The sequence below is a fragment of the Aotus nancymaae genome, unplaced genomic scaffold (genome assembly GCF_030222135.1).
Source record: "Aotus nancymaae isolate 86718 unplaced genomic scaffold, 86718_ANA_hifiasm-v0.15.2.pri h1tg000049l, whole genome shotgun sequence".
Taxonomy (NCBI): Eukaryota; Metazoa; Chordata; class Mammalia; order Primates; family Aotidae; genus Aotus; species Aotus nancymaae.
In genome coordinates this window covers 25,471,716-25,498,923 of record NW_026988463.1, presented here as the reverse complement: position 1 = coordinate 25,498,923, position 27,208 = coordinate 25,471,716, and the positions used below count along the sequence as shown (strand labels likewise).

At 52.9% G+C, this 27,208-nt stretch overlaps 1 protein-coding gene across 2 annotated transcripts in view; it reads right to left on the bottom strand.

Moving 5' to 3' along the window:
• Positions 1-4,576: 4,576 nt before the first annotated feature.
• IL21R (interleukin 21 receptor) overlaps positions 4,577-27,208 on the bottom strand; it is a 45,974-nt gene continuing 23,342 nt past the window's right edge. For both annotated transcript variants that reach the window (XM_012464616.2, XM_012464617.2), the window contains exons 2-9: positions 26,575-26,639; positions 22,214-22,316; positions 19,216-19,415; positions 13,672-13,826; positions 12,701-12,878; positions 12,153-12,252; positions 11,351-11,432; positions 4,577-8,789 (exon numbers count right to left, since the gene is read on the bottom strand). In XM_012464616.2, coding sequence (XP_012320039.2) covers positions 8,040-8,789; positions 11,351-11,432; positions 12,153-12,252; positions 12,701-12,878; positions 13,672-13,826; positions 19,216-19,415; positions 22,214-22,316; positions 26,575-26,623 — 1,617 coding nt within the window. In that variant the 5' untranslated portion in view covers positions 26,624-26,639 and the 3' untranslated portion in view covers positions 4,577-8,039. The remainder of the gene's footprint in view (positions 8,790-11,350; positions 11,433-12,152; positions 12,253-12,700; positions 12,879-13,671; positions 13,827-19,215; positions 19,416-22,213; positions 22,317-26,574; positions 26,640-27,208) is intronic.

Genomic DNA, 27,208 nt, shown 5'->3' with positions numbered 1-27,208 from the left:
AGGCACACACCACCATGCCCAGCCAATTTTTGTATATTTCATAGAGATGGAGTTTTGCCATGTTGGCCAGGCAGGTCTCAAACTCCTGCCCTCAGGTGATCCACCTGCCTCAGCCTCTTAAAGTGCTGGGATTACAGGCATGAGCCACACCGTGCCTGGCCTGGGACCATCAATTTTCGAAAGGAAAACCTTTACTTTTGTCACCCTTAAAGACAGAGGAGAGCTATGGTCGTCCCATGGTTTCAGCAATGGAGGAAGGGCTCTGGCTCTGATTACAGACTTCCTGGGAGGACTGTTTCATCTCTACACCTCATTCTGTGCCCTTTCTAGGTCTGGGGCAGATGGTTCCCTCCTCTCCACATACTGCTCTGCCAGTCCCTACTCTACCATTAATTGATTGATTGATTCATTCATTCATTCTATATTTTTTATTACCTGTTCCATACCAGGCACTATTCTAGGCTCTGAGACCCCGCGGAGACTAAATCCCTGCTCTAGTGGGGATAGACAGTAAATATGATGGGTAAATAACAGACATATTAGAGGGTGTAATAAGTGTGATGGGTGTAATAAGTGTGATGGAAAAAACCAAAACCAGGCAGTGGGGTGCTGTACTTTGAATAAGGGGCCCAACCCAGGTAGGCCCCATGGAGAAGGAAGGTGACGTCTGAGCAAAGACTTGACTCCATCCTCTCATCTTGCACAAATGCGTGGGTGCTTCCTGACTGCAGTTGAGTCCTCTCCTTGTTCTTCCCTGTTGAGAGTTTGAAGGAAGCGCCTGCCTCCTTTACTGTGAGTGGAATGGGTTCCTGGGAGGGGCGGTGCATGTGCTCGCTGCTCCATCTTCCACCGGAAGTCCCCTTCCTGGGTTTTGTCAGTGCACCTGGGGCTGGGTGGGCTGTGCAGGGTTGTGCCATACCATGGGGCCAGCAGCCAGGGCCAGCAGCCGGGCCCAGGCAAACCACATCCCCAGATAGGAGGAGGGAGGAAGGGGCTTTCACCTCCAGCTAGGGGACCAAAAGGCCCTCAGGAATGGGGCAGGGCACGATGGACTCCAGGAAAATCACTGCCTCTTTCTGGGCCTTGACTTCCCTCCACCTCCTTCCCTTGTTAGAGCATGTGGGATGCCCATACAGCATCCCAGGCTGAGATCTCACAGGAACTGTAGATGGCTGGGGAGCTGGGTTTATGTATTCTTTGAATCACCGCAGAGAGCAATGCAAGCGTCAAGGCATCTGGAGGGAAGCATTTATGAACTGTCTGGGAAGGAGACTGGGAAAGGCTGGTGCCACAGCCCTCTTCTCTTCTAACCCGGAGCCTAGCTCAAGATGATAGAAAGACAACGCACCCCGCACTGGGCATGGTAGCTCATGCCTGTAATCCCAGCACTTTGGGAGGCTGAGGCGATTGAATCACTTCAGGTCAGGAGTTCGAGACCAGCCTCAACAACATGGTGAAACACTGTATCTACTAAAAATGGAAAAATTAGCAGGGGTTGGTGGCGCATGCCTGTAATCCCAGCTGAGGCAGGAGAATTGCTTGAACCTGGGAGGCAGAGGTTTCAGTGAGCCGAGATTGTACCACTGCACTCCAGCCTGGGTAACCGAATGAGACTATCTAAAAACAAAAAAACACAAAGACAACTCACATATAGTAAGGGCTTGTCCCACCCTCTCTTTTTGTTCCCTGAGCAAGCTGAGAGGCTGATTTCTTACCCCTGCTTTATAAAAGAGAAAACTGAGGCTGAGCGACAGCAAATGACTTGCCCAGGTCATTCATGAGAAATGCTAGAGCCTGATCTTCTTGTCCCTTTGAATGGGGTCAGTGATACAGTTTGGATGTTTGTCTTCTCCAAATCTCATGTTGAACTGTGATTCTCAGTGTTGGAGGTGAGGCCTGGTGGGGGTGGTGATTGGATCATGGGGGCATATCCCTCATGAACAACTTAGCACCATCCCCTTGGTGATGAGTGAGTTCTCACTGTGTCAGTTCACGGGAGATCTGGGCGTTTGCTTGTTTTTTGACGGAGTCTGGCTCTGTGGTCCAGGCTGGTGCACAGTGGCACGAACTCGGCTCACTGCAACCTCTGCCTCCTAGGTTCAAGCACTTCTCTTGTCTCAGCTTCCCAAGTAGCTGGGATTATAGGCACACATCACCACACCGGCTAATTTTTGTATTTTTTTTTTTAGTCGAGGCAGGGTTTCACCGTATTTGTCAGACTGGTCTCAAACTCCTGACCTCAGGTGATCTGCCCGCCTCGGCCTCCCAAAGTGCTTGGATTACAGGTGTGAGCCACTGGCCTGGCTGATCTGTTGTTTAAAAGAATCTGGATCTCCCACCTTACTCTTCCTCCCGCGCTTGCCACATGGCGTGCCGGCTCCCCCTCGCCTTCCACTGTGATTGGAAGCTTCCTACGCAACCTACAGAACTGTGAGCCAATTGAGCCTCTGTGTAAATTACCTAGTCCCTGGTATTTCTTTATTTTTATTTTTATTTTTTGAGACAGGATCTCACTCTGCCACTCAGGCTGGCGCACAATGGCGCCATCTCAGCTTACTGCAACCTCTGCCTCCTGGGTTCAAGTGATCCTCATGTCTTAGCCTCTTGAGTAGCTGGGATTACAGGCATGCGCCACCATGCCTGACTAACTTTTGTATTTTTAGTAGAGACAGAGTTTTGCCAGGTTGGCAAGGCTGGTCTCGAACTCCTGGCCTCAAGTGATCCGCCCACCTTGGCCTCCCGAAGTGCTAGGATTACAGGCATGATCCCAGCCCTGCCTGGTATTTCTTTATAGTGACACAAGGACTAATACAGCGTTCTTCCTTAAGATGGAAGGAGAGTCCTTACTGTGGAGATAATATCAGAATAATGCTAGAACACTTTCTGCTGCAAGGGGGAGAAACCCACCTCAAACCAGCTTAAGGAAAAAAAGGAAATGTATCAGCCCATTGATTCAGTCAGGATAGGCGGGGTTATGCTGTGGTAACAAACAGCCCCATTGCAGCAGCTTAGAACAACAAAGGATTGATTTCTTGCTCACAATACATGTCTATCACAAGTGAACTGAAATTTCAGTCTATATCTCCTCATTCAGGCAGATGGAACAGTCACCATCATCATCTGTCTCTGTGACAGAGAGGAAAACACTCTAGGGGGTGTGGCAGCCATCTGAAAAATGCTCTGCCCAAAAGTGAGACTTACCACTTCTGCTCACAACTGACTAGTCCCTGCCAGTCATGTGGCCCCATCTGGCTACAGAGGGTCAGGAGGCACAATCCTGCCATGTGCCCAGAAGGCCAAAAGCTGGAAATATTTGGTGAACAGCATAATGACTTCTATACTCATGTATCTAAATGGTCCAGGAGAAATGTGGTTTCAGGCATGGCTGGATCCAGGAGCTCAAGAGCTATTACCAGGACTATGTCTCCATCTCTCAGCTCTGCTTTCTTGTGTGTTTCTTGCTACCCCTCCCAGTCCCCTCCTTACAGCTCAGTAATCCCAGCAGAAAGAGAGTATGAACCAGCTATGGTATGTCTGTCCCTAAACTGTACTGTTGCCAGGGGGAAGGAATGTCCTATTGGCCAGGCCTGGGTCACGTAGCCACTCCCAGAGCAGGGGTCAGCCACATCCCCGGGCTATAGCACCGGCAGATGCAGCAGCACCCACAGGGGTCTGCTAAACCTTCCTGACCTCTGGATCTACATGCTTCCTAGCAGAGCATGGTGAAAAAGAACTGAAATTGGCATCAGGAGCCCAGAGTTCTCGTTCCAACTCCAACCACTCATTCAGTGTGTGACCTCAGATCATCAGCCTGTGCTGTGCCTTCATTTCATCTGTCCAATGGACGAGTCTGCCCCTCAGCGCTTGCAGACGGCAAGGTGAGGAGTGTGTCAGCTGGGAAAGTGTTGTGATGGGTCCCGTTTCCTCTTAAGTGAGGGTCCTTAGCAATTCTGGCCTGGTCTTTGGAAGGTGAGGAGCTGCCAGTCCCACTTGCTTCTGACCCTTAGTCATAACTCCAGGCCTTTGTCCAAGCTCTTCCCTCTGCCCCAAATAACTGGTACATCTAACAACTCCTATTCATTTTTCCTTTTTTATTTTTATTTTTGAGACAGAGTCTTGCTCTGTCGCCCAGGATGGAGCGCAGTGATACCATCTGCTCGCTGCACCTCCGCCTCCTGGATTCTCCTGCCTCAGTCTTCCAAGTAGCTGGGATTACAGGCGCGTGCCACCACACCCAGCTAATTTTTGTATTTTTATTAGAGACTGGGTTTTACCATGTTGCCCAGGCTGGTCTCGAACTCCTGATCTCAAATGGTCCGTCCACCTCAGCCTCCCAAAGTGCTAGGATTACAGTCATGAGCCACTGCTCCCAGCCTCCTATTCATTTTTCAAAGTCCAACCAACACCACCTCCTCCCTGAAGCCCCCTGGCCCTCTTGATGTGCTGTCTGGGTTACCATCAGTAAGTGAGCTGGGACTCACTCATACCAGTCAAGAGAGCAGATTGTGCATATCTCTTTCCAACTCTGTGTTTAGACTGAAATCAGGCACTTGAAATTACACCATGGAAATAAGCAAATGCTACAAATCAGGCTTTATTGAGTGCCTACTATGTGCCAGGCTGGGACTAAAGGCAGTGAACAAAATAGAGTTGCTGCCTGTAGACTTCTGTTTTGTCTTCACCTTTGTCTCCAGTATCTGTTTATCTCTGTCTATCCAACCAACCATTCTTCCTTCAAACGTGTTATCAAAGCCATTAAGAGTAATAGCAAAGACATTTGCGCCAACCTAATAAGATCCTTCTATCCATCCATCCTCCGTCCACCCTCCCACCTACTAATCCGTCCTTCTAGGTGAGCCGACTCTTGTCTCCAACTTTTTTTTTTTTTTTAAGAGATAGGGACTTGATCTGTGACCCGTGCTGGAGTGCAGTGGTGCAGTCACAGCTCACTGCAGCCTCAAACTCCTGGGCTCAGGCGATCCTCCCACCTTAGCCCCCCGAGTAGCTGGGACAACAGGCAAGCACCACCGTGCCTGGATAATTTTTTTTTAAATAATTTTTGTCGAGATGGGGTCTTGCTATGTTACCCAGGCTAGTCTTGAACTCCTGGCCTCAAGTGATCCACCTGCTTCAGCCTCCCAAAGTGCAGGGATCACAGGCATGAGCCACTGCGCCCAGCCTCCAACTTCGCTCCCCCATGTTTATGAGCTGAGTTCCCTTCGAAGGTGGGATTCTAAGGAGGCTCATCTGCTCCAGTCCAGAGCAACCCCCATCTGGCCTCAGTCAGGCCCTCCCCAGTCATCCGTGTTCCCCTCCCTCACCCAGCGAGCTCTGGGTGCAGGAGAGCTGTGCTGGTTTCCTGAGAGCCTGTGGCTCAGGCGGCACCCGCAGGTGGCTCCTGGAAACTGCTGCCCCCACGAGGGTGTGAAAACCACAGCACATCTGGACCCAAGAGTCCCTAGGGTGCGGGTGTGGGTGTAGGGGTGGTGAGGGCTGCTCCCCCGTGCAGAAGCTGTGCTTCCACTCTCTCACTCTCATCCGAGTCTCACACCCCCCGATCCCAGGCTCACAGTCCCACTCTTATAACCATCAGCATTCTAGAACCTTCCAGTCTCCTGCCAGGCACCGAGGACTCTCATGCATTCTCTCAGCAACCTCTCCCAACTACCCCACTTCACAGATGAGTCACAAAGGAGCCTTCGACAGGACTGACTTCTGCTGACTTCCAATCCAACCCTGCTCCAAAAGCCAGAGCTGGCTTCTCCACCACGGCCCTGCAGCTTGCAGTCTGGCCTTTGGGGAGGACAGCGGGACCGGGCCAGGGTGGGGGTCCTCCTCCAGGTTCCCAAGACTCCCCAGGGTGCAGGTGCAGGGGGTGGAAATATTTGGTGTACATCATAATGACTTCCATTCTCATATCGAAATGGTCCAGGAGAAATGTGGTTTCAGGCATGGCTGGATCCAGGAGCTCAAGAGCTATTACCAGGACTATGACTCCGTCTCTCAGGCTCTGGAGCTGAATCACAATCTCTGCTGCTGTAACCTTGCTTGGTCTTCAGAAGCCCAAGCCACTTCTAAGATGGGCACCCTTTGGGGGAAAACAACATATTTCCTTAAAAAATGTGTGTGTGTGTGTGTGTGTGTGTGTGTGTGTGTGTGTGTGTGTGTGTGTAGAGAGAGAGAGAAAGACAGGAGAGAGAGATGAGTTTTATACAATACCTAGCACCTACATCTAGCTTCTATACTAAACTGATATTCAGTGAGGTGCCTTGACAATGTTGCTAAGGGGCTGGCACGGTGGCTCATGCCTGTAATCCCAGCACTTTGAGAGGCTGAGGCAGGCAGATCATTTGAGGTCAGGAGTTTGAGACCAGCCTGGCTGGCATGGTAAAGCCCCGTCTCTACTGAAAATACAAAAATTAACCAGGCATGGTGGTGCATGCCTGTAATGCCAGCTACTCAGGAGGCTGAGGCAGGAAGAATAGCTTGAACCCAGGACGCAAAGGCTGCAGTGAGCCAAGATCACACCACTGCACTCCAGCCTGGGCGACAGACCGAGACTCTGTTTCAAAAGAAAAACAAAATGTTGCTAAAAAGTATTTTCTTAGCTTCTTAATTCACATTTCAACAGGTTCTCTGACAAATCATTGACACACAACTTGACCTCCCTCTAATTCTTCAGATGAACAAATAAGACGCTGGATTGAATTGCTGAATTGGGGCAGGGTGGGGAGGCACAGCAGGATGTGTGGCTGGAGGGCACTGCCTGGTTTCGGCCTGCACCCTCCCTCCACGAGTGCCATGGGGGGAGGGTCCCATGAGCCTTGACCTGGCACGTAATTGGTGTTTAATAAATATCTCTTGGGTGCACAAACGGAATTTTTTAAAACTTAGTAGTAGAAGTCAGAAAAAGAAATCTTGGTTGCTGGGGAGCTGTTTCCAAGAGACGAGACGGACTGGTTTTAAGCCTGGAAACCCCCCCAAGTGGCCCTCTGCAGGCGGGACAGCCCCACAGGCGCCCAGGCTGTTGGGGATAATGGGTGTTCTCACCCCCGCCCACCTCCTGTGCGAGCCTCTGCTGTGGCCGCAGAAGGAAGGAAGCTGACGTATACTGAGGGTCTGCTCTGGGCTGCGTACTATACACAGGTGACATCACCAGTTTCCCCCAGGTGGGTCATGCCTTCCACATTGTCCAGACAAAGAAACTCTTGCCCAGAGACGGGAGGCAACTTGGCTCAGGTACCGCAGCCAGAAGGTATCAGAGTCAGGATTCAGACTTTCCTCCATGGGTCACCCAACATCTTCACAACCCGGGGTGGGGTCAACATGGGCTCACCCCTTTCCCTTCCTGCTGGCAGGTGACAACGAACCATATGGACTTCTTGCAGCTCCTGGAGGCAGATACTGGAGGGCTGGGCTTGGCCTCTGCTGCAAGCAACGCCCTGGTCCCACAAGGCCCTAGAGGGGCCGTGCACCGGTTTGTAACACAAGACCCTGGCAAGGACAAAGGCTGTTGTCATCTGTTGCCCACAGACACGTTTGCTGTGCACCCTGGTACACTTGGGTGAGCTCCCTGGACCCAGAATGCATAGAGTACCATGGGCATTCTCCAGGCCCACAGGCACGTGCAATCACACACACACGTGGACATGTCACTGTGCCCGCACCTGAGACACACACATGCACACATGCGGAAACCAACACGCACGCACACACACACACCTACACATGCACACATATGCACCTACACATGCACATACATGCACACACACATGCGCACGCACACACACACATACACATGCACCAACACACACAGAAATGCACATACACATGCACCTACACACACATGCACACATATGCACCTACACGTGCACATACACACGCACACATGCACACATACAGACACTGTAAACATCAGGCTCGAAGGCCCATCTGGGAGCCCAAAGGCTGCAGGTGTCTTCAATCACAGCCCAGGTGACCTTGTCTCTGGGTCAGGGTCCGGTAGCCAGTGGCCAGCTCTGGACAGCCAGTCAGCCTCACTAGCTGGCCTGGGGTCCAGGGCTCGAGAGTGGCGAGGGAATGACCACCCACTGGCGGAGGTAGCTCCGGGGGGGGCCTTCGTCCCCGGGACTGGTGAAGTCACACTCCACAGGGCTGCTGCAGTCAGAGCCCGCGAAGCCACTGTCAAACGTGTCCATATCCAGGCCGGCCGGGGGCGAGCCCGCCTCACTCTCTAAGGCCCCTCCAGGTGACCGGCCACCCCAGGGCAGTCCCCCAGCCCAGTCCTCCCCATCTGCAAGGGGTGGCTTTAGTCTGTCCAGGAGGCTTTCTAGGGGCCCTCCTAGCCCAGGACTGCCAGCCGAGACACAGCCACAGGAGAGGACTGTGGTGCCCATGTCCAAGAGTGGGTCCTCTAGGCCTGGGCTGGGCTCAAGGCTGGCGTCCAGATCCAGGGCTGGATAGCCGTCATCCTCACAGCTGCAAGGCCCGGCGCACGGTCCCTCTGCATCTAGCACAGTCACTGTGTCGATGGACAGCAGGCCGTACGGCCTGTCCCCCTCCTCACTGTAAGCTGAGCCCCCGGAGTTCTGGGCCATGGCCCAGGAGCTGGGCTTGGGCGCGCTGTCAGACTCCACCAGCTCTGCCGGTTCTCGCAGGTCCGTGAGCTGCAGCCTCTTGGCCGGACTCCGTGGTAGGTGGCAACTGTACACCTCCAGGGCTGAGGGCACCTCTGGGCTCCAGGGTCCCAGCTCCAGGATGGAGGCAGTGAGGGGTGCACCCACCCACTTCTGTGAGAGAGAAAAAGAGTTAGTCATAGCACAGGACAAGGGTAAGATGAGGGTTTTCTTATTTTTTTACTTTTATTCTTTTGAGACAGTCTGACTCTGTTGCCCAGGCTGGAGTGCAGTGGCGCCATCTTGGCTCACCGCAACCTCTACCTCCCAGGTTCAAGCGATTCTCCTGCCTCAGCCTCCCAGGTAGCTGGTACTAATAGGCATGCACCACCACACCCGGCTAATTTTTGTATTTTTAGTAGAGACGGGGTTTCACCATATTGGCCAGACTGGTCTTGAACTCCTGACCTCAGGTGATCCACCCACCTTGGCCTCCCAAATTGCTGGGATTACAGGGGTAAGCCACTGCGCCCCAGCCAAGGTGAGGGTTTAAACTGACAGAAAGACACAGACGCAGAGACAAAGAGACATCAAGAGAGAAAGAGACATGAAAACAGTCAAAGACACTCAGAGAGGGGCAGGAGAGAGAGAGGGAGGGAGGGAGGGAGGAATCGGGACCATGATGTGCTCCCACCTTAGTGGGGGTCCCCACTGGTGTCCCCCTCCTACTCTGGGCCTCAATTTCCCCACTTGTAGAAGGGAGTTGCTACCCTTAGTAGCCTGACCATTCAGACAACTGGTGATCCCATAGCCCCAGCAGGGGCTAAGATTCATGAGTCAAGGAGACATGAGGGCAGGAGGGCCTGAGGTCTGAGTGACACCTGAGCCATCTCCTCCTTTCCCTCCTCCTTGATGTTTCTTGAAACCCAGTACTCTCCTGGTTTATTTGTCCCCACCAGACAGACACTTGGCCCCAGGCACAAGTCTTGTCTCTTCCATCCATGGCTGTATCCCCAGTGCCTAGCACACAGTAGGTGCTCAATAAATGTTTATTAACGAATGAGTGGAGTGAATCAGCGAAAAGCCACTTGGAAAGGTCTTTGTACACTTTGAGGATAAAGGATGTAAGTGATGCTGGCTGAGGCAGTGGCCCTTAAACTTGAAGGACCCTCCTTCCCTCCCCTGCTGGGACTCCCACTCATGACACCAGAATCCCCATGCAATTGGCAAGGAAAATCCCTGAGAATGGGAATCTCCCTGTTTTGAGCTCATCTTCCTCAAAAACTCATCTCAGAACCATCATGTGGCCACCGCCACTGATTTGAAGTCACTTCTCAGCTGTGTGCCCTTAAGCCAATTACCCTCTCTGTGCCTCAGTTTCCTCATCTGGAAAATGGACCTAATTATAGCACCCACCCATAGGGTCGTCGTGAGGGTTAAGTGAGTCACTGTATGTGATGCTCCTAGTGGACTCCCTGGTATATAGCAAGTGCTATATGAGTCTTGGTAAAAATCAACCCAAAATAACTGTGATATTTGAGCTTTAGGGAAGAGGAAAGGGTGGGTTTTATGTGGGTTGGAGTGCAGGTTCCTCCCTGCCTGTTCTGAGCCTTGGCCTCCTCGTGGGTGCCCTGAGGGCAGTGGAACACCCACTCTGCAGGGGCTGCTGTACAAGAGTGAGTGAGGCAGGAAGGGTGTCCAGCACAGCACCAGGCAGACAGGAGGAGCCCAATCAATGCTCTAGGTCTATATTGTCTGACTTTCAGGCTCGGCTGCAGCAGGCGGGACTGCCCCTCCCACCTCTGTCACCACATCCTCTCTGCAGCAGCCCCTCCCACTGCTGCACGGTGGGTAACACAGCTGTAAATGGGCACAGACAATCCTTGGGTGCTGGTGGGTGGTGGTGAGGTGGAGGCTTGGCAAAGATTGGTGTGTTTTGCCCCGGGAGGCCAGACCCTTCCCAGAACCCACTCCCTCTCCAACCCAGATTAAGGGCACCTGAGAAAGGACCGGGCGGGTGGGGGGAGCAGCAGTCTATGACTCGAGACCACCAGCCTCACTCCCTCTCCCAGTCTGGCTTCTTGCGCTGGGCAATGCTGCATGCTCTTGTTAACGTTTCTTTTTGATTTAATTTTTTTTAGACAGCATCTCTGTCTGTTGCCCAGACTGGAGTGCAGTGGTGTGATTGTAGCTCACTGCAGCCTAGGAACGATCCTCCTGCCTCAGCCTCCCAAGTAGCTGGGACTACAGCCATGCACCATCTTGCTTGAATGATTTTTAAACTTTTTGTAGAGATGGAGAGGCGGAGTGGTCGTAGAGGGTCTCCCTATGTTGCTCAGGCTGTTCTCAAGCAATCCACCTGCTTTGGCCTCCCAAAGTGCTGGGACTACAGACGTGAGCCACCGTACCAATTCACCCATTCATGGTCCTGGCAGTGAACTCTCCCTGCAGGACTGGGCATATCTCAGGAGTGGCAATGGTCTGGCAGGATCCCAGGAAATGCATAGTTTGGGAATTCTTCAACAGTTGAAGGATACCTGGTCAAATCTTGTTTAATTCTCCTGCCAATTCTGCACTACAAGAATAACTGTCTGCACTGGGCACATGGGGAAACTGAGGCCTGGCTTGTGGCTTGACTGAGATCTGGATGCTCGAGGCCTGTGGGGTGAGACTGGGGTGCCCGGGGTGAGGGGAGGTGGGGCTCAGAGGGACTCATCACAGGGTGGGGTGCTCACCTTGAAGTCTCCTCCATAGCACTTGTACAGAGGCAGGAAGAAATTCTCAGGGCTGGGGACGACCCATGTCTTCTTCCACAGCCTGAGGGGCAGAAAGGGTGAGGCCCCTGACTCACTAGAGGCCAGCCTGGCTTCCCATTCGGACACACCCCAGATTTATCCCTACAGGAGCTTCTGAGTATCACAAAGCACAGCCCAGGCACCTCCCTCCTTCCCCAGGGCTTGCTTCCCCCATCTGGGAGCAGCAAGCCTCCCTTGCAGGCTCCTAAAGGGGTATGAGGTTATGTTCTTGGCTGCCTGTGCTGTGCTGGGCAAATGCTGCCCCTTCTGAGCCTCAACTTCTTTATCTGCAACCAGGAGTGCACAGAGAGGCCATTTCAGAGGTGTGGGGTATTGCACCCACCTCTTCACCACCACCTGGTGGCCCCGATGCTCTGCGGGCCTCAAAGCTTAGAATCCACTGGACAAGATCACAGCTGAGGTCCCTGTTTAAGGGCCCAGAGTTTCAATCCCAATTTCTCCACCTCAGAGCTGTGTGACTTTGGGCAAATTCCTTGACCTCTCCGTGCCTCAGCTTCCCCATTTGTAAAACAGGGGCAAATGCAGTGTCTCAAGCTCTAGGGCTGCCATGGGAATGAAGTGAGTGCCCTTCACGGTGTCCAGCACGCAGCGGCTGTGAGCTGGTTATTATCCCATTGCCGTCATTGTAATCATGATGACAGGCATGTTCCCCAACCTTGGGTATGCCATAGAGGGGCAGTGGCCCAGCCCGACCACCTCCCTGCCTTCCTCATGGCCTCACCTCCAGGCTGGGTGGGTCTTCAGGCCCCAGAAGGCAGGAATGAAGACTATGACAAGCAGGAGGAGAAGCAGCAGGTGAGGGTTCCAGCCTTCCTTTAACTCTGGGAGGGAAGCAAAGGGTTAAAGGGCACCAACTCTACCAGAGGCCACGTGGGGTGGGCGTGGTGGGAAATGGGCCTGGGGTAGAGTGGAAAGGGGTGGGAGAGGCTGCTACTGCTAGTGTCTTGAAGTGAGATGGTTCAAATCTTGTTCTCATTCCTCATCCCAGGCAAGTAACTTCATTTCTCTAAGCCTCAGTTATCTCATCTGAAAAATGGGGCTGATTCCCACTTCAGAATTAGGGGTATCAAATGCCTAACAGAAGCAGCAGCTGGCATCCAGCACAGGGCCTGACCAGCAGGGGCTCTAGAAATGGCACTGAAGGGCTACATCTGGGGATGAACAACTGAATACCTCCCAGCTGTGCCAGAAAGCTCAGGGCTTACGGTGGCTAGACCAGGACAAGATTTGGTACCAGGAGTGGGGTGTCCATCCCAGCTTCACACCTACCCTCTGACTGGGTCTGAAAGATGACTGGGTCACTCCACTCGCTCCAGGTCCCCTTGTAGGAGGAGCCAGGCATGGGCCCTGCCCGCACCTGCAGCTCATAGCTCGAGTCTTTGCGGAACTCCAAGGGGAGGAGGGAGACACTTCTCGAGTCCACTGAGATCAACTTCCTCCTTGGACTCTGCCAGTACAAGGAAAGGATGCACCAGGTCAGCGTGTAACCAGGCCAGTCCCTGCCTCCAGCAGAGCCACCTCTTTCCCAGCTTCCATCATAGGGGCTCATAGAGCCCTCTAACACTGGACTTTTTTTTCTTTTTTGAGATCGAGTCTTGCTCTGTTGCCCAGGCTAGAGTGCAGTGGCACAATCCCAGCTCAGTGCAACATCTGCCTCCTAGATTCAAGCAATTCTCCTGCCTAAGCCTCCAGAGTAGCTGGGATTACAGGTGCATGTCACCACGCCCGGTTACTTTTTGTACTTTTAGTAGAAACAGAGTTTCACCATGTTGTCCAGGCTGGTCTCGAACTCCTGACCTCAAGAAATCCACCCGCCTTGGCCTCCCAAAGTGCTAGGATTACAGGCGTGAGCCACCGCACCAGGCTGGACCTTGTTAATCACTGACACTTCTGGAACTCTCCAACCATGGCCATTCTAAGCAAGTGGGAAGCTTCCAGATTGCCACGTTCCTGAAATTTCTTCTATTGTGACTACACTAGACCTGGGGTGGAGCCTGAGGAAGGGACAGTCTCTTTGGCATGCTGACAGTGGAGGGGACAGGCACGGAGAGGACAGATTATTCAGGGATCTCCTACCTTGCGGAGAAGTGAGGGGAGGGAGGAGGGCCCGCTGTAAGGGGGTGCTCGTGCCCTTGGTCTCTGTTCTTGGCCATGAATGACGATGCTCACCCGTCTCTCCCACACAGATGCCCCTGCACTCCCTTCTCTCCCCTCCCTGCACTGATCCCCACGTTCCTCACCACAGCCCAGGGGTCTCCCCGGTTCCTGTACTGCAGCTCATACTGAAGCTTGCCCTTCAGCATGAAGAAGTCAGGGTCTTCATAATCCGAGCGCCAGGAGATATTATACTGTCCTGAGAAGGTCACGGTCACGTTGAAAGGGGGAGCCGGCTTGACTGGGTGGAGAAACCCAGGAAGAGAAAATGGCGTGAGATTTTGCTGCAGGTGAAAAGGATTTGCTGATGGGAAGAAGTCCTACCTGCCCCCGTCCCCGCCACCATGCCTGACCCAGGAGATGGAGACAGACAACCCTGAGTGACTTTGCGCAAAGTACTCCTGACTCTGGGCTTCCGTGTATTCTTCTGGAACCCGAGGGATTTAGACTTGATCAGGCTTGCAAACTCAGGGGCGGGCAGGTCACAGAGATGGGTGAAGCAGGTTTAGGGATTGTGAGGAAATGAAAGAGTTAAAAGGGAATGGCTCCAGCAACAGAGTGGTCAGCTTTTCTAAGTTTTCTAGGGAAACATGCACATGCACACGCATACACACACACACACACACACACAGGTACATGCAGGCAAGCACATGTACGCATGCGCATGCACACACATGCATTCACACGTGCACACCCACGCATGCCCACACACGCATACACGCACGTGTGTGCAAGCGCATGGGCACATGCACAGACATGCATGCACACACACATGCATGAATGCACACACATGCATGAATGCACACACACACATGAAATCTGTAATCCTGCTTTCTATGCACTGAAGGGCAAGTTTCAGTATGAGTTGCAGAATGGGAAACAGGAGGCCCCCGGAATTATCGTGTGAAATCTCACAAGGATTTTTTCCTCTTAGAGACACGATCTCACTGTGTGGTCCAGGCTGGAGTGCAGTGGTGCAATCATAGCTCACTGCAGCCTCAACCTCCTGGGCTCAACCCATCCTCCCACCTCAGCCTCCCAAGTAGTTGGGACTACAGGTGGGTGCTACCACACCTGGCTATTATTTTTTCTATTTTGTACAAACGGAGTCTCACTATGTTTGCCCAAGCTGGTCTCAAACTCCTGGCTTCAGGTGATCCTCCCACCTCAGCCTCCCAAAATGCTGGAATTGCAGGTGCAAGCCACTGTACCCGGCCTATCTTAAGTTTTAAATTTAGCTACCCATCCAAAAATGTTGTCAGCAATGTGCTGGCAAATCCATTCATTTTCCATTTCTGTTCTAAATGATGGTATCATTTTCTTTCAACCCCAGTTACTTCAAGCAGTTGAAGACTCTTCTTAGCGTGAATGCTAATGATGAGGGTTGCCATTTACTCAGAGCCTGCCTGGCTGCCCTGCTCTGGGCAGACACCCGACGGTGGCCCTGGGAGGCTGATCTCATGGTTCTCATCTTTCAGCGTCTCCCAGCAAGTGCAGGAGCCAAGCTGTGGGCCATAACAGTAAGCTTTCATGGACAGCCTCAAGATGAAGGTCAAAGCCGGCATTCTAGTTTTGCTCCATCTGAAGGACATTTCGTGGATTTGAGCAGAACATAATATGTTAAGGGCCTTAAATTCCTCTCTTGTAAAATGGGCCCGGCTTCTGTATCATGAGACTTCGAGTTCAAAGGGATGAAGCTATTTAGCAGGAGGTGGTAACTTCAGGGGAACCAAGTGACAAGTGTCTATTAGTGTCAGAGAGGAGTTGCAGGCCTCTGGCCTCATCTTCTCCACTTTCTCTCTTTGCCTGCCTCCCTCCCTTCCTTTCTTCCTTCCTTCCTCCCTCTCTTCCATCCTTCTTTCCTTCCTTCTTCCTTTCTCACTCCCTCCCTCCTTCCTCTCTCCCTCCCTCCCTTCCTGCCTTCCTTTCCTTCCTTCCTTCTTTCCTTCCTTCCTTCCCCTCCCTCCCTCCCTCCCTCCCTTCCTTCCTTTTTTCTCTTTCTATCTCTCTTTCTTTCTTTCCTCTCTTCTTTATTTTATTTTGGACACAGAATCTTTCTCTGGCACCCAGGCTGGAGTGCAATGGCATGATCTTGGCTCACTGCAACCTCCACCTCCCAAGCACAAGCGATTCTCCTGCCTCAGCCTCCCAAGTAGCTGGGACTATAGGTGCGCACCACCATGCCTGGCTAATTTTTGTATTTTTAGTAGAGATGGGGTTTCCCTATGTTGGCCAGGCTGGTCTTGAACTCCTGACCTCAAGTGATCCGCCTGCCTCAGCCTCCCAAAGTGCTGGGATTACAGGCATGAGCCACCACGCCTGACCATCTTCTCCACTTTCTATCCGCCACCATCTAGCACTCTGCACATCTCACCCTGTGATGTTTTTACTGCGTGCCCCCCTTGCTGGACTCTTAGCTCCTTGGGGTGGAGGTTTTGTCCTCCGCATTCAGTCCGTGTCCACAGCTCCTAGAACACAGCCTGGAACACAGTAGGCCCTCAATAAATATTTGGCAAATTAGGCTGGGTGAGGTGGCTCACGCCTAGAATCTCAGCACTTTGGGAGGCTGAGGCGGGAGGATTGCTTGAGGCCAGGGGTTTAAGACCAGCCTGGGCAACACAGCAAGATCCCAGCTCTACAAAAAAATTTAAAAATTCGCCAGGCATGGTGATGTGCACATGTAGTCCCAGCTACTCAGGAGGCTGAACTGGGAGGATCGCTTGAGCCCAGGAGTCCCAGGCTGCAACAGCAACGGGCTGTTATATATTCATATACACTTGTCGAATTAACAAATGAACCTTTCAAGGTTTCTAGAAAGGAGCTCTGAGGCTGCCTGTGATCCTGAAACATGGCTGAGGGCTCCCACCACGCCCCGAGGTGACAGAGGTGCACGTTTTTTTGTTTTGTCTTGTTTTGTTTTTCTTTGGCGGGGATGGAGTCTCGCTCTGTCTTCAGGCTGGATCTCAGCTCACTGCAACCTCTGCCTCCTGGGTTCAAGTGATTCTCCTGCCTCAGCTTCCCAAGTAGCTGGGACTACAGGCATAGGCCACCATGCCCAGTTTTTTTTTTTTTTTTTTTTTTGTATTTTTAGTAGAGACAGTGTTTCACCATGTTGGCCAGCATGGCCTCGATCTCTTGACCTTGTGATCCGCTGGCCTCGGCCTCCCAAAGTGCTGGGATTTCAGGCGTGAGCCACTGCGCCTGGCTGAGGTGCACATTTTACAGAATGCCACGGTGAACACTGGGTTGTTGCTGTTGCTGTTCCAGCGATGGGATGTATGTGACTGAAATTGTTTCTATCCCCTCTTTTATCTTCTCTGGGGCAGGTGGAGGCCGACTCCGGGCTTCCCTGCGTGGCCTGGGTGAAGATCAGTCCCAGTAGACACCAGGGTACTGAGAACTTCTCCGTGGGTGCTCCGGAGATGTTTGCAAAGCCTGAGGATCGGGAACGGGGGCTGCTCAGCCCAGCGAGGCCTGGGGCCCAGGAGGAGGAAGGGACCCTGTGCAGGCGGTGGTCAGAAAATCAGTTACTGTCTGGGTGCGGTGGCTCATGCCTATAATTCCAGCACTTTGGGATGCCAAGGTGGGTGGCTCATGAGGTTAGGAGTTTGAGACCAGCCTGGACAACATAGTGAAACCCCATCTCTACTAAAAATACAAAAAATTACCTGGGCGTGGTTGTGGGCACCTGTAATCCCAGCACTTTGGGAGGCCGAGGTGGGCGGATCGTGAGGTCAGGAGATCGAGACCATCCTGGCCAACGTGGTGAAACCCCATCTCTATTAAAAATACAAAAATTAGCTGGGCACAGTGGTGCATGCCTGTAATCCCAGCTACTCAGGAGGCTAAGGCAGGTGACTTGTTTGAACCTGGGGGGTGGAGGTTGCAGTGAGCCGAGGTGGTGCCACTGCACTCCAGTCCAGGTGACAGTGGGAGACTCTGTCTCAAAAAAAAAAAAAAAAAAGAGAGAGAGAGAGCAAAAGAGAGAGACAGTGTGGGCCTCTGTCCTCTCCATGCAGGCTGGGGCTGGGGAGACATCTGTGAGTTTGAGGGTGCATCTCTGAGTCTGTGTGTGTGTCTGTGACCCTGGGAATGTGTGTGAATGTGCATGTGCTGAGAGTGTGTTTACTCTCGCCCTCTGCGATGTGACACCCACTCAGCAAAGGGGTGCAAACCTGGCCCCCCAGAGTGTGAATCACAGACACCCTCTTATCACCCAGCCCCTCCGCTGGGAATCTTAGGGCAGAAACTCCCAAGCTCAGGGGTGGGGCCTCCCCAAGGACAGGCTCTTTTTGCAGACTGTTTGCCTCTGGGGCTGCTTTGGGTACACATACACACACACACACACACACACACACACACACACACACACACACACCCCATGCCCACCACACTAAAGCTACCTTCCAGGCCCTTCCATGGCCTGTCCTGGTTTTGTTTTGTTTTGTTTGAGATGGAGTCTCACTCTGTCACCCAGGCTGGAATGCAGTGGTGTGATTGTGGCTCACTGCAACCTCTGTCTCCCAGGTTCAAACAATTCTCCTGCCTCAGCGTCCCAAGTAGCTGGGATTACAGGTGTGCGCCACCATGCCTGGCTAATTATTTTGTGTTTTTAGTAGAGACGGGGTTTCACCTTGTTGCCCAGGCTGGTCTCGAACTCCTGACCTCAAATGATTGACCCGCCTTGGCTTTCCAAAGTGCTGGGATTACAGGAATGAGCCACCATGCCTGGTCCCTGCCCTGGTTCTCGTTTTGTGTTGTTTTGAGATGAGGTCTCACTATATTGCCCAGGCTGGTCTTGAACTCCCAGGTTCAAGCAATTCTCCTGCCTCAGCCTCCCAAAGTGTTGGAATTCCAGGTGTGAGCCACCTCACCCTGCCACCTGCCCTGGTTCTGAACTCACAGATACAATTGCTCCCACCAACCAGGCCCTCCTACCCCCGGGACCCCCCTCTACCTCTAGCCTGGAGGGAAATTCCAGGCCTCCCTGGAGCTTATGAAGGGGAAGAAACCCAGGAGGGTTTTTTTCTGTGACTCAGTGTCCTCCACTCACCTTATTATGGGGACAGGATCCCAGAGTCAGGGTTAAAAGGACATTTGCTCTACAAATAGGAAAGCTGTCCCAGAGGTAGGTGTGCCTCATCCGTGGTCACACAGAGGGGCAGGGCTGAGCCAGAACATGAGCCCAGAAGTCCCAGGTCCCAGACCAGCTCCTTCCATATCGCTCAAACCTAATAGCAACCCTTCACACTTTAGTAAAAAATAGTGCAACTCAAAAGCAGAACTCTAAGACATGAGGAGGACATAGGCCAGGTTAGATCTGATGGAAGGGAAAGAGCTGGCCCAGAGGGCAGCAAGTAGGGGGCCCAGCCTCCACCTATAATCCTAGCACTTTAGGAGGCCAAGGCGGGTGGATCACTTGAGCCCAGGAGTTTAAGACCAGCCTGAGCAACATGGCAAGACCCCGTCTCTACTAAAAATCCAAAAATTAGCTGGGCATGGTGGCACACACCTGTTGTCCCAGTGACTCTGGAGGCTGGGGTGGGAGGATCACCTGAGCCTGGAGAGGCTGGGACTGCAGTGCGCTAAGATTGAGCCCCACCCTAAGCCTGGGGGCTCAGGATACTCACTGCTCTCAGCCAGGACAAAGCTGCCACACTCCTGGGAGTAGTTGCCAGACTGATCTGTGATGTTGACACTGAAAATGTCATCGGCCATGAAGTGGAACACATCCATGTGGCAGGTATACGTGGCATGCGTGGCGTTGTGGGCCGACCTGTGGAGGCTGCAGGAGGTGACCTCGTCCTTCAGCTCTTCATACTGGTCTTGCCTTCAAGGACAGAGCAGCTGGTCATGGCTGGAAGCCGGGGGCAGGGGGGATGGCGGCGGCTCAATGCTCAGGGCCAGGGCAGAAGCTTAGACTCTCAGGGCTGGGAGGGATTTGAGGCGGGGCTGGATACCTTTTCCCAGGGAAGGTATCCCCTCTCCTGCACCATCCCCGATGAGTTGTGTCCAGGCTCAGCTTGCATACCTCCCAGGGACTGGGAACTCACTACCTCATTTAGGGCAGCAGCTCTCAGTTTTGGAAATTTGGGCCATTCTTTCTTGGACCAAGCCTAAATCTGTCCCAGTCGGTCCCAACAACCAGATGGCTGTCCCACAGGAAGGGTGCTAGGTATTCTGGGTTTCCTGCTCTCCTTTCTGTCCAATATCCACTTTTTTGAGACAGTCTCACTCTATCCCCCAGGCTGGAATGTCATGGTATAATCATGGCTCACTGCAGCCTCGACCTTCCCGGGCTCAGTTGATCCTCCTAACTCAGCCTTCTGAGTAGCTGGGACTACATGCATGCACCACCATGCCCAGCTAACTTTCTGTATTTTCTGTAGAGATGGGGTCCTGCCATGTTGCCTAGGCTGGTCTCAGACTCCTGGGCTCAAGTGATCTGCTTGCCTCGGCGTCCCAAAGTGCTGGGATTACAGGTGTGAGCCACTGCACTCGGCCCCAACACCCACTGAATACCTCATAAGAGCCTGTGCTGAGGGCTAGGATGAGCGCTAAATGAACCTCATCTCCTCCTCTGGTTGGACTTCTGGGAAAGCTGGTTGGATGGGGTTAGGGAAAATGCTGTGGCTTTTTAAGTCCCACCGGACAGAAATGATGGGTTTTGAAGTATATGTAGGAGTTCACCAAATATTAATTTCCCTATCTAGATGTTCAGATTCTGAACACGATCACTCTCTAAGCCCAACAGGGATGTGTAGACTGAGTTCTCTGCTAAATTTGCTAGAGTAGAAGTTCCTGCTGAATAAATGCTTTCCAAGCCGCCCAGCCTGGACTTGCTCGCTACTGACCCCCCACCCTGCCTCACTCCACTCCAGCCACACTGACCTCGCTATTCTTCAAATTCACTGGCTCTTCTCCCGCAGGGCCTTTGCACTGGCAGTGCCCTCTGCCTGGAATGGCTTTTCCCCTGCTGGCTGGCTGGCTCCTTCTCACCAGAGGATGTAGTCCCTCTGTCTGAGGTCCAGTGTCCCGTTCTTTATAGCACCCATTGTTATTAGAAAGTATTCTGTTTGGGGCAGGGCACAGTGTCTCATGCCTGTAATCCCAACACTTTGGGAGGCCGAGGTGGGCAGATCCCTTGAGGCCAGGAGTTCGAGACCAGCCTGGCAAACATAACAAAACCCTGTCTCTACTTAAAATACAAAAATTAGCTGGGTGTGGTGGTGCGCACCTGTAATCCCAACTACTTGGGAGGCTGAGGCAGGAGAATCGCTTGAACCCGGGAAGTGGAGGTTGCAGTGAGCTGAGATCGTACCACTGTACTCCAGCCTGGGTGACAGAGTGAGACTTGGTCTCAAAAAAAAAAAAAGTAGCCTGTGTTTCGGCCTATAATCCCAGCACTGTGGGAGGCTGAGGTGGGCAGATCACTTGAGCCCAGGAGTTGGAATCCAGCCTGGGCAAGATGACAAAACGCTGTCTTTCCAAAAACTACAAACATTTTCCAGGTGTGGTGATGCATGCCTGTAGTCCCAGCTACTTGGGAAGCTGAGGGGGAAGGATTGCTTGAGCCCAAGAGGCCGAGGCTATAGTGAGTTCTGATCACACCACTACACTCCAGCCTGGGCAACAGAGCAAGGCCCTGTCTCAGAAAGAAAAAGAAAGAAAAAAGAGAAGGCACCCTGTTGGATGTTTTGTGCTTCCGTCTGTGGTACGTCAGTTCTGGGGTATCTGGTCCCTGGTCAGCCTTGCTTTGCTGAATCCCCAGTGCCTGCAACAGTGTTTGACAGGAACTTAATACATGCTTTGTTTTGTTTCTGAGATGGGATCTTGCTCTGTTGTCCAGACTGGAGTGCAGTGGCGATCATGGCTCACTGCAGTCTTGACCTTCTGAGCTTGGTCCTTCTGCCTTAGACTCTCAAGTAGCTGGGACTGCAGGATGGTGCCACCACGCCCAACTGATTTAGTTTTTGTAGAGGCAGAATTTTGTGATGTGGCCCAGGCTGGTCTCAAACTCCTGGGCTCAAATGATACTCCTTTTTCAGTCTCCCAAAGGGGTTAGAAGCGTGAGCCACTGCACGTGGCCTATAAATGTGTTTTGAATGAATGAATGAGCTGATGGATAACGGACGCTCTTCTTTATCCTGAGCTGCGTATGGACTCAAAGGGACCCATGGACTTTGGAGTTGGGGAGTCTGAATTTGAATCCCAGCTCCAGCATTCACTGGCTGTGTGACCTTGGGTGAGTTGCTTAACCTCTCTGAACCTCAGTGTCCTCATCTGTAAAATGGGAGTAATCATTGTGAGGGTCGGGAGTGACCATTCATGGGAAACATGTAGCTGGGGGCCTGGTACCTATTAAGTGCTTGAAAAATTATGCCGGAAACTGGCCATCCTGGGGTCTCAAAACCATGGCCTGGCCTGTGTGGGCAAGAGAGTGGCCTTTGCAGCAGGTGGATAGATCAACCCTGGAGCCTCCTGACTTTTCAAGTCCTGCGAGCCCCGAGTGGTCATCTGAAAGGCGGGCACTGCAGTCCTCCGCGCACGGCGGCCTCCTGGGGGCGGAAACAGTGAGCAGGCGCAGTGGGCTGCATCCCCGGGGACTGGCGAGGCCCGGCCACTTACCAGGTGAGGGTCAGCGTGCTGGGGTGGAGGTTCCACATCTCCAGGATGCAGATGACCGTCTGGAGGTAATCTGTGTAACAGACGAGGGCAGGGCAGCCCCAGCCTGGAGGATTATGGGGGAGAGAGGCCTCAGTGGGGGGTGGCTTGAGGCTGCGGGGCTTCCTCTCCACCCCCTCGAGGGCTGGAGGAAGAGCGGGCGCAGGGTTCCTGGGCCTGGACGAGCGTGAGGACCCAAGGGCTGCTAAGGTATAAGCCTGGGGCCTCACACCTGCGAAGTCCTTGTCTGAGTGCCAACCTTTCAAGGCTGGCTGTGAAGACAGCACACTCGTGATGGCAAATAATGTAAAACTAGCTGGTCCCCAGCTCAGCATCCTCCCCCAGAGCCCTGCATCCAGCCTCTAGGTCTGTGTGCCCCGGGCCAAGCTCCCACTGAGAATTGCAATATCCTAAATGCCCCCAGATGCGGCAGGCACTCAGCCAGTGCACACCCACACAGCCCAAGAGGGTCAGGGCCTCATGCTGAAAACGTCCCAACACCCAGACAAGGAGGAGGCCTGGGCTCTGCAGAAGCTGGTTCCATGGGACACGCACCCTCGGAGATTCAGGAAGTGCTCCAAGGAGTAGGAAAACCGTGAGAGAACTGAGAAGCCCTCCGACACTTTTGCAGAAACGTCTGCGTTATCCTACGGCCAAAATGACACCTCCACCGCCACCAAGAAGTCGTCAATTTGTTGCCCTATGAGGCAATATTACTGGAAGACTTAGTACCTTTTCATCCCACTCCCCAAACATTGTTTCACTGTGTTCTAAAACAGGGATGCAATCATCATCTAAATTTTGTTAAATGTTGGACCAGATCAATGGAATAATTTGTAGTTTTGTTTTGTATATTCGAATGCCAATTCCACTATTTTTTGCTGCTATTTACTAGAAATCTGTACCTTCCATCTCCCTCTCTCTCTCTTTTTTTTTCTTTTTGGGATAGGGTCTCTTGCTCTGTCACCCAGGCTGGAGTGCAGTGGTGCGATCTCAACTCACTACAGCCTCCACCTCCTGGGCTAAAGCAATCCTCCCACTTCAGCTTCCCAGGTAGCTGGGACTGTAGTTGTGTACCATCACTTGTGGATAATTCTTATGTTTTTGTGGAGATGAGGTTTCGCCATGTTGCCCAGGCTGGTCTCAATCTCCTGACCTCAAGTGATCCACCCACCTCGGCCTCCCAAAGTGCTGGGATTACAGGCATGAGCCATCGTGCCTGGCCTTGTTCCTCTTTTTGAGTGGGTTCATTTTCAGTGGCTTTTTCCTAATTTTCCTTGACTAATGGAGACCCACGAGGCGGTGGTAGTATGTTCCTTCTTGGCTCTCACTCTAGGACAGAACCTGTATTCGGAGTCAAGAATACTGTGGCTGGAAACATCCTTTAGTCCATTTTAGAGATGAGAACACTGAGGCTCCAAGACTAGACCACGCCTCTCGTCTCTCTTGGTCTGAGCTGCTGAGACACCCGGGGAAGAAAAAACCTAGTCTGTGCTAGTTTTTCACAGTGGCACACGTGGCAGGCATTGCTAATGGATCACAGCACTCTCTCCCCAGGTGTGACCTCAGAATCCTCAACACAGCTCTCCAGGCAGTGGCTACCAAGGGGTCTGAGTCATGGAAATAAATCTTCTCTAGGAGGGGCTCTCCTCGGGGAGGCACGCAGGACTTGCGGGTGGGATGCCGAGGAGCTAGTTCCAGCACTTGGCAGAGGAAACAGGACTGATTTTGACAAAGCCTCAACCCAGAGCCTCTCAGTAGCTGTGTCGTCTCTGCGTTTATATCTTTGTGGTTCTTTCTCAAGGCTCTAGGAATTGGGAGAGGAGCTGCCATTCCTAGCCAGGTTCAAAGCTACCAAGGGACAGGGTTTGTTTCCAAACTTGGGGAGGCAACGGCAGCCTCTGAACTGGCCTGGAGGTGACACCAGGGATGAGAGGGTGGGCAAATGAGCGGCCAGTGCCCCCAGCCACAGTGCAGAGAGCCCCCGGGCCATGCCACGTCTGGGGTTATGACAGCGTGCAGGGGGCAGTGAGAGGCGCACAAGTGGCTGTGCCGTCCCCAGCTCTGTGACTGTAAACACATGACTCAAAACCGCTTCTCCTCCCCACGTGTAAGCCGGAGACGCTGCTTGCCCTAGAGGGTGCCGAGGTGCTGAGATGAGATCGCGCCTGTGAAGCACACGCTGTCCCGTACACGGCGATCACTCAACAGAAACAGCGTGGTGATGAAGGCCAGGCTAAGGTTTGAATGTCTGTGTCTCCCCAGAATTCATATGCTGAGACTCAGTTGCCAACGTGATCGTATTAAAAGGCGGGAACTCTAGGAGGCGATTAAGTCATGGAGGCAGAACCCCCCTGAATGAATTATTGATCCTATAAGAGGGCTGGAGGGACCCGACATTCAGCCCCACTTTGCCCTTCTGTCCCTTCTGCCACATGAGAACCCAGCTTGCATCCGCCCTGGAGGGTGCAGCATTCAAGGTGGAATCTTAGAAACAAAGATGGGGGCCGGGTGTGTTGGCTCAGGCCTGTAATCCCAGCACTTTGGGAGGCCAAGGCAGGCGGATCATTTGAGGTCAGGGGTTCAAGACCAGCCTGGCCAGCATGGTGAAACCCCCCTCTCTACTAAAAATACAAAAATTAGCCATGGTGTATGCCTGCAATCTTAGTTACTCAGGAGGCTGAGGCATGAGAATCTCTTGAACCCGGGAAGCAGAGGTTGCAGTGAGCTGAGATTGCACCATTGCACTCCAGCCTGGGTGAGAAAGCAAGGCTCAGTCTCAAAATAAAAAAAGAAGCAAAGATGGGGCTATCACCAGAACCAAAGCTGATGCCTTGACCTTGGACTTCCCAGCCCTCACGACTGTGAGCAATACATGTCTATTATTTATAAATGACCCAGTCTCACGTATTCAGTCACAGCAGCACAAACAGACTAAGACCCCAAGAGCAGGGAACTGATCCCAGCTCTGCCTCTGCCCAGTGATGTGGCCGGGTACCTGTCACTCAGCCTCTCTGAGCCTCAGTTTCCTCAACTGAAAGCTGGGCGTCATTACAACAGGGGCCTCGCGGGGCTGTTGGGAGACTGGAATGAGATGATGCTCCGAGCTCTGCCTGTAGCCTGGGCTTGTTAGCTGCACCTGCCAGATGTGGAGCCACGGTGGGTGACTCAAAGGCTTTTTAGAACCCAGACAGGGATGGTCGCCACTCAGAAAGGGAAAATCAAAGCTTGACATCTGTTTCCTGAAGGAGCTATTTGAGGTGCTGGGTCTTTTGGTAAAAACCAGAGAAAAATGCCCATGAGTCAGCAGAGCAGCCATTCAGTTCCTCCCCTGTCCCTAGGCCGGCCTCCATGCAAGCCTGTGCTGGATCCTGCCTCCTCGTGGCCCCCTCCTCCAGGAAGGCCCCCGGGATCTCTTAGTCCTAGACAGCGCCCCCCTCAGTCAGATTCCTGCCCTTCCCAGCTCTGCATTCTAACATGCTCCCCTCTGACCTCAACATCTGGTCCCCCGGAAGGCTGCCTACCAAGATTCGGTCTCCTTTTGGCTCTTCCTCTCATCCCCAACCCAGGGGCCACCAGTGCCTGCTAAGAATCCAGCGATTGTTTTTTTTTGTTTGTTTGCTGTTGTTAGACAGGGTCTCGCTCTGTGGCCCAGGCTGGATGGAGTACAGTGGTGTCACCTTGGCTCACTGCAACCTCTACCTCCCAGCTTCAAGCAATCCTCCTGCCTCAGCCCCTAAGAAGCTGGGGCTACAAGTGTGTGCCACCATGCCTGGCTTTTCTTCTTCTTCTTCTTTTGTAAAGACAGGGTTTTGCCATGTTGCCCAGGCTAGTCTCAAGCTCAAGCAACCTACTCCCCGCCTTGGCCTCCCAAAGTTCTGGGATTACAGGTAGGAGCCACCCCACCCAGCCCAGCAATTGTTGGACAACATTTCCAAGGAGAGTCATTACAGAAGGAGAAACCGAGGTTAGAAGAAAGGGAGAACTTCCTCACTCAGAGACTTGGGAGCCAGCCAAGGCAGAGTGCAGGGGAAATGAAGGATGAAGCCTCTCATCCTCGCAGCGGCACCCGAAGACACAGCCCTCGGGCTGAGCTACCTGAGACTCACGTGTACCATTTCTGGTTCATGCAGCGCTTTGGCGGATGGACTCTGGTTAGTAGAGAGCTGGCTACTGGAGCTGTGTCGGCCTCAAGGGCACGGGTGCCATCCGTTCTGGATCTGTGGACTCTGGCCGTGTTTTTGCGCCCACAAAGCCAGCACAGCCCCAGCTCAGCTCTGGGATGGGGGCCCTCCCCACCTGCAGACCACGGGGCAGCCGCTTACCTCCCTGGAGCAGCAGCAGGAGCAAGGGGACAGCCGAGCCACACGGCATGCTGACTCCCACGGACCTGCAAGAGACGACAGCGGAGGGTGAGCCCAGGCAGGGTTCAGGGCTCCCCCTGCCTCCCCTCATCCTGTCTCTTCCCAGGCAGACTTGCCCCAGATTCTTGGAACTGTCTTAAGAAAAAAGCAAGATCCTGGGGGGCCCCTGTGGATGACCCCAAGAACTCCCACCTCTTAGAAATGGCAGATTCACCCTGAGAACCCCTTCTCCTACCTTCTTGCTGCCCCGCCGTCACGTCCCAAATGCGAAGTGAATTTGTTTTATGATTTTATTTTAATATTTTTAGAGATGGGGTCATAATCTGTTGCCCAGGCTGGAGTGCAGTGGCACAGTCACGGCTCACTGCAGCCTCAACATCCTGGGCTCAAGCGATCCTTCTGCGTCAGCCTCCTGAGTAGCTGGGACTAAAGGCACGTGCCACCACGCCCAGCTCATTTTGAAAACATTTTTGTAGAGATGACGTCTTGCTATGTTGCCCGGGCTGGTCTCGAACTCCTGGGCTCAAGTAATCCTCCTCTCAGCCTCTCAAAGTGCTTGGATGACAGGTGTGTGCCACCATGCCCAGCAGGTGAC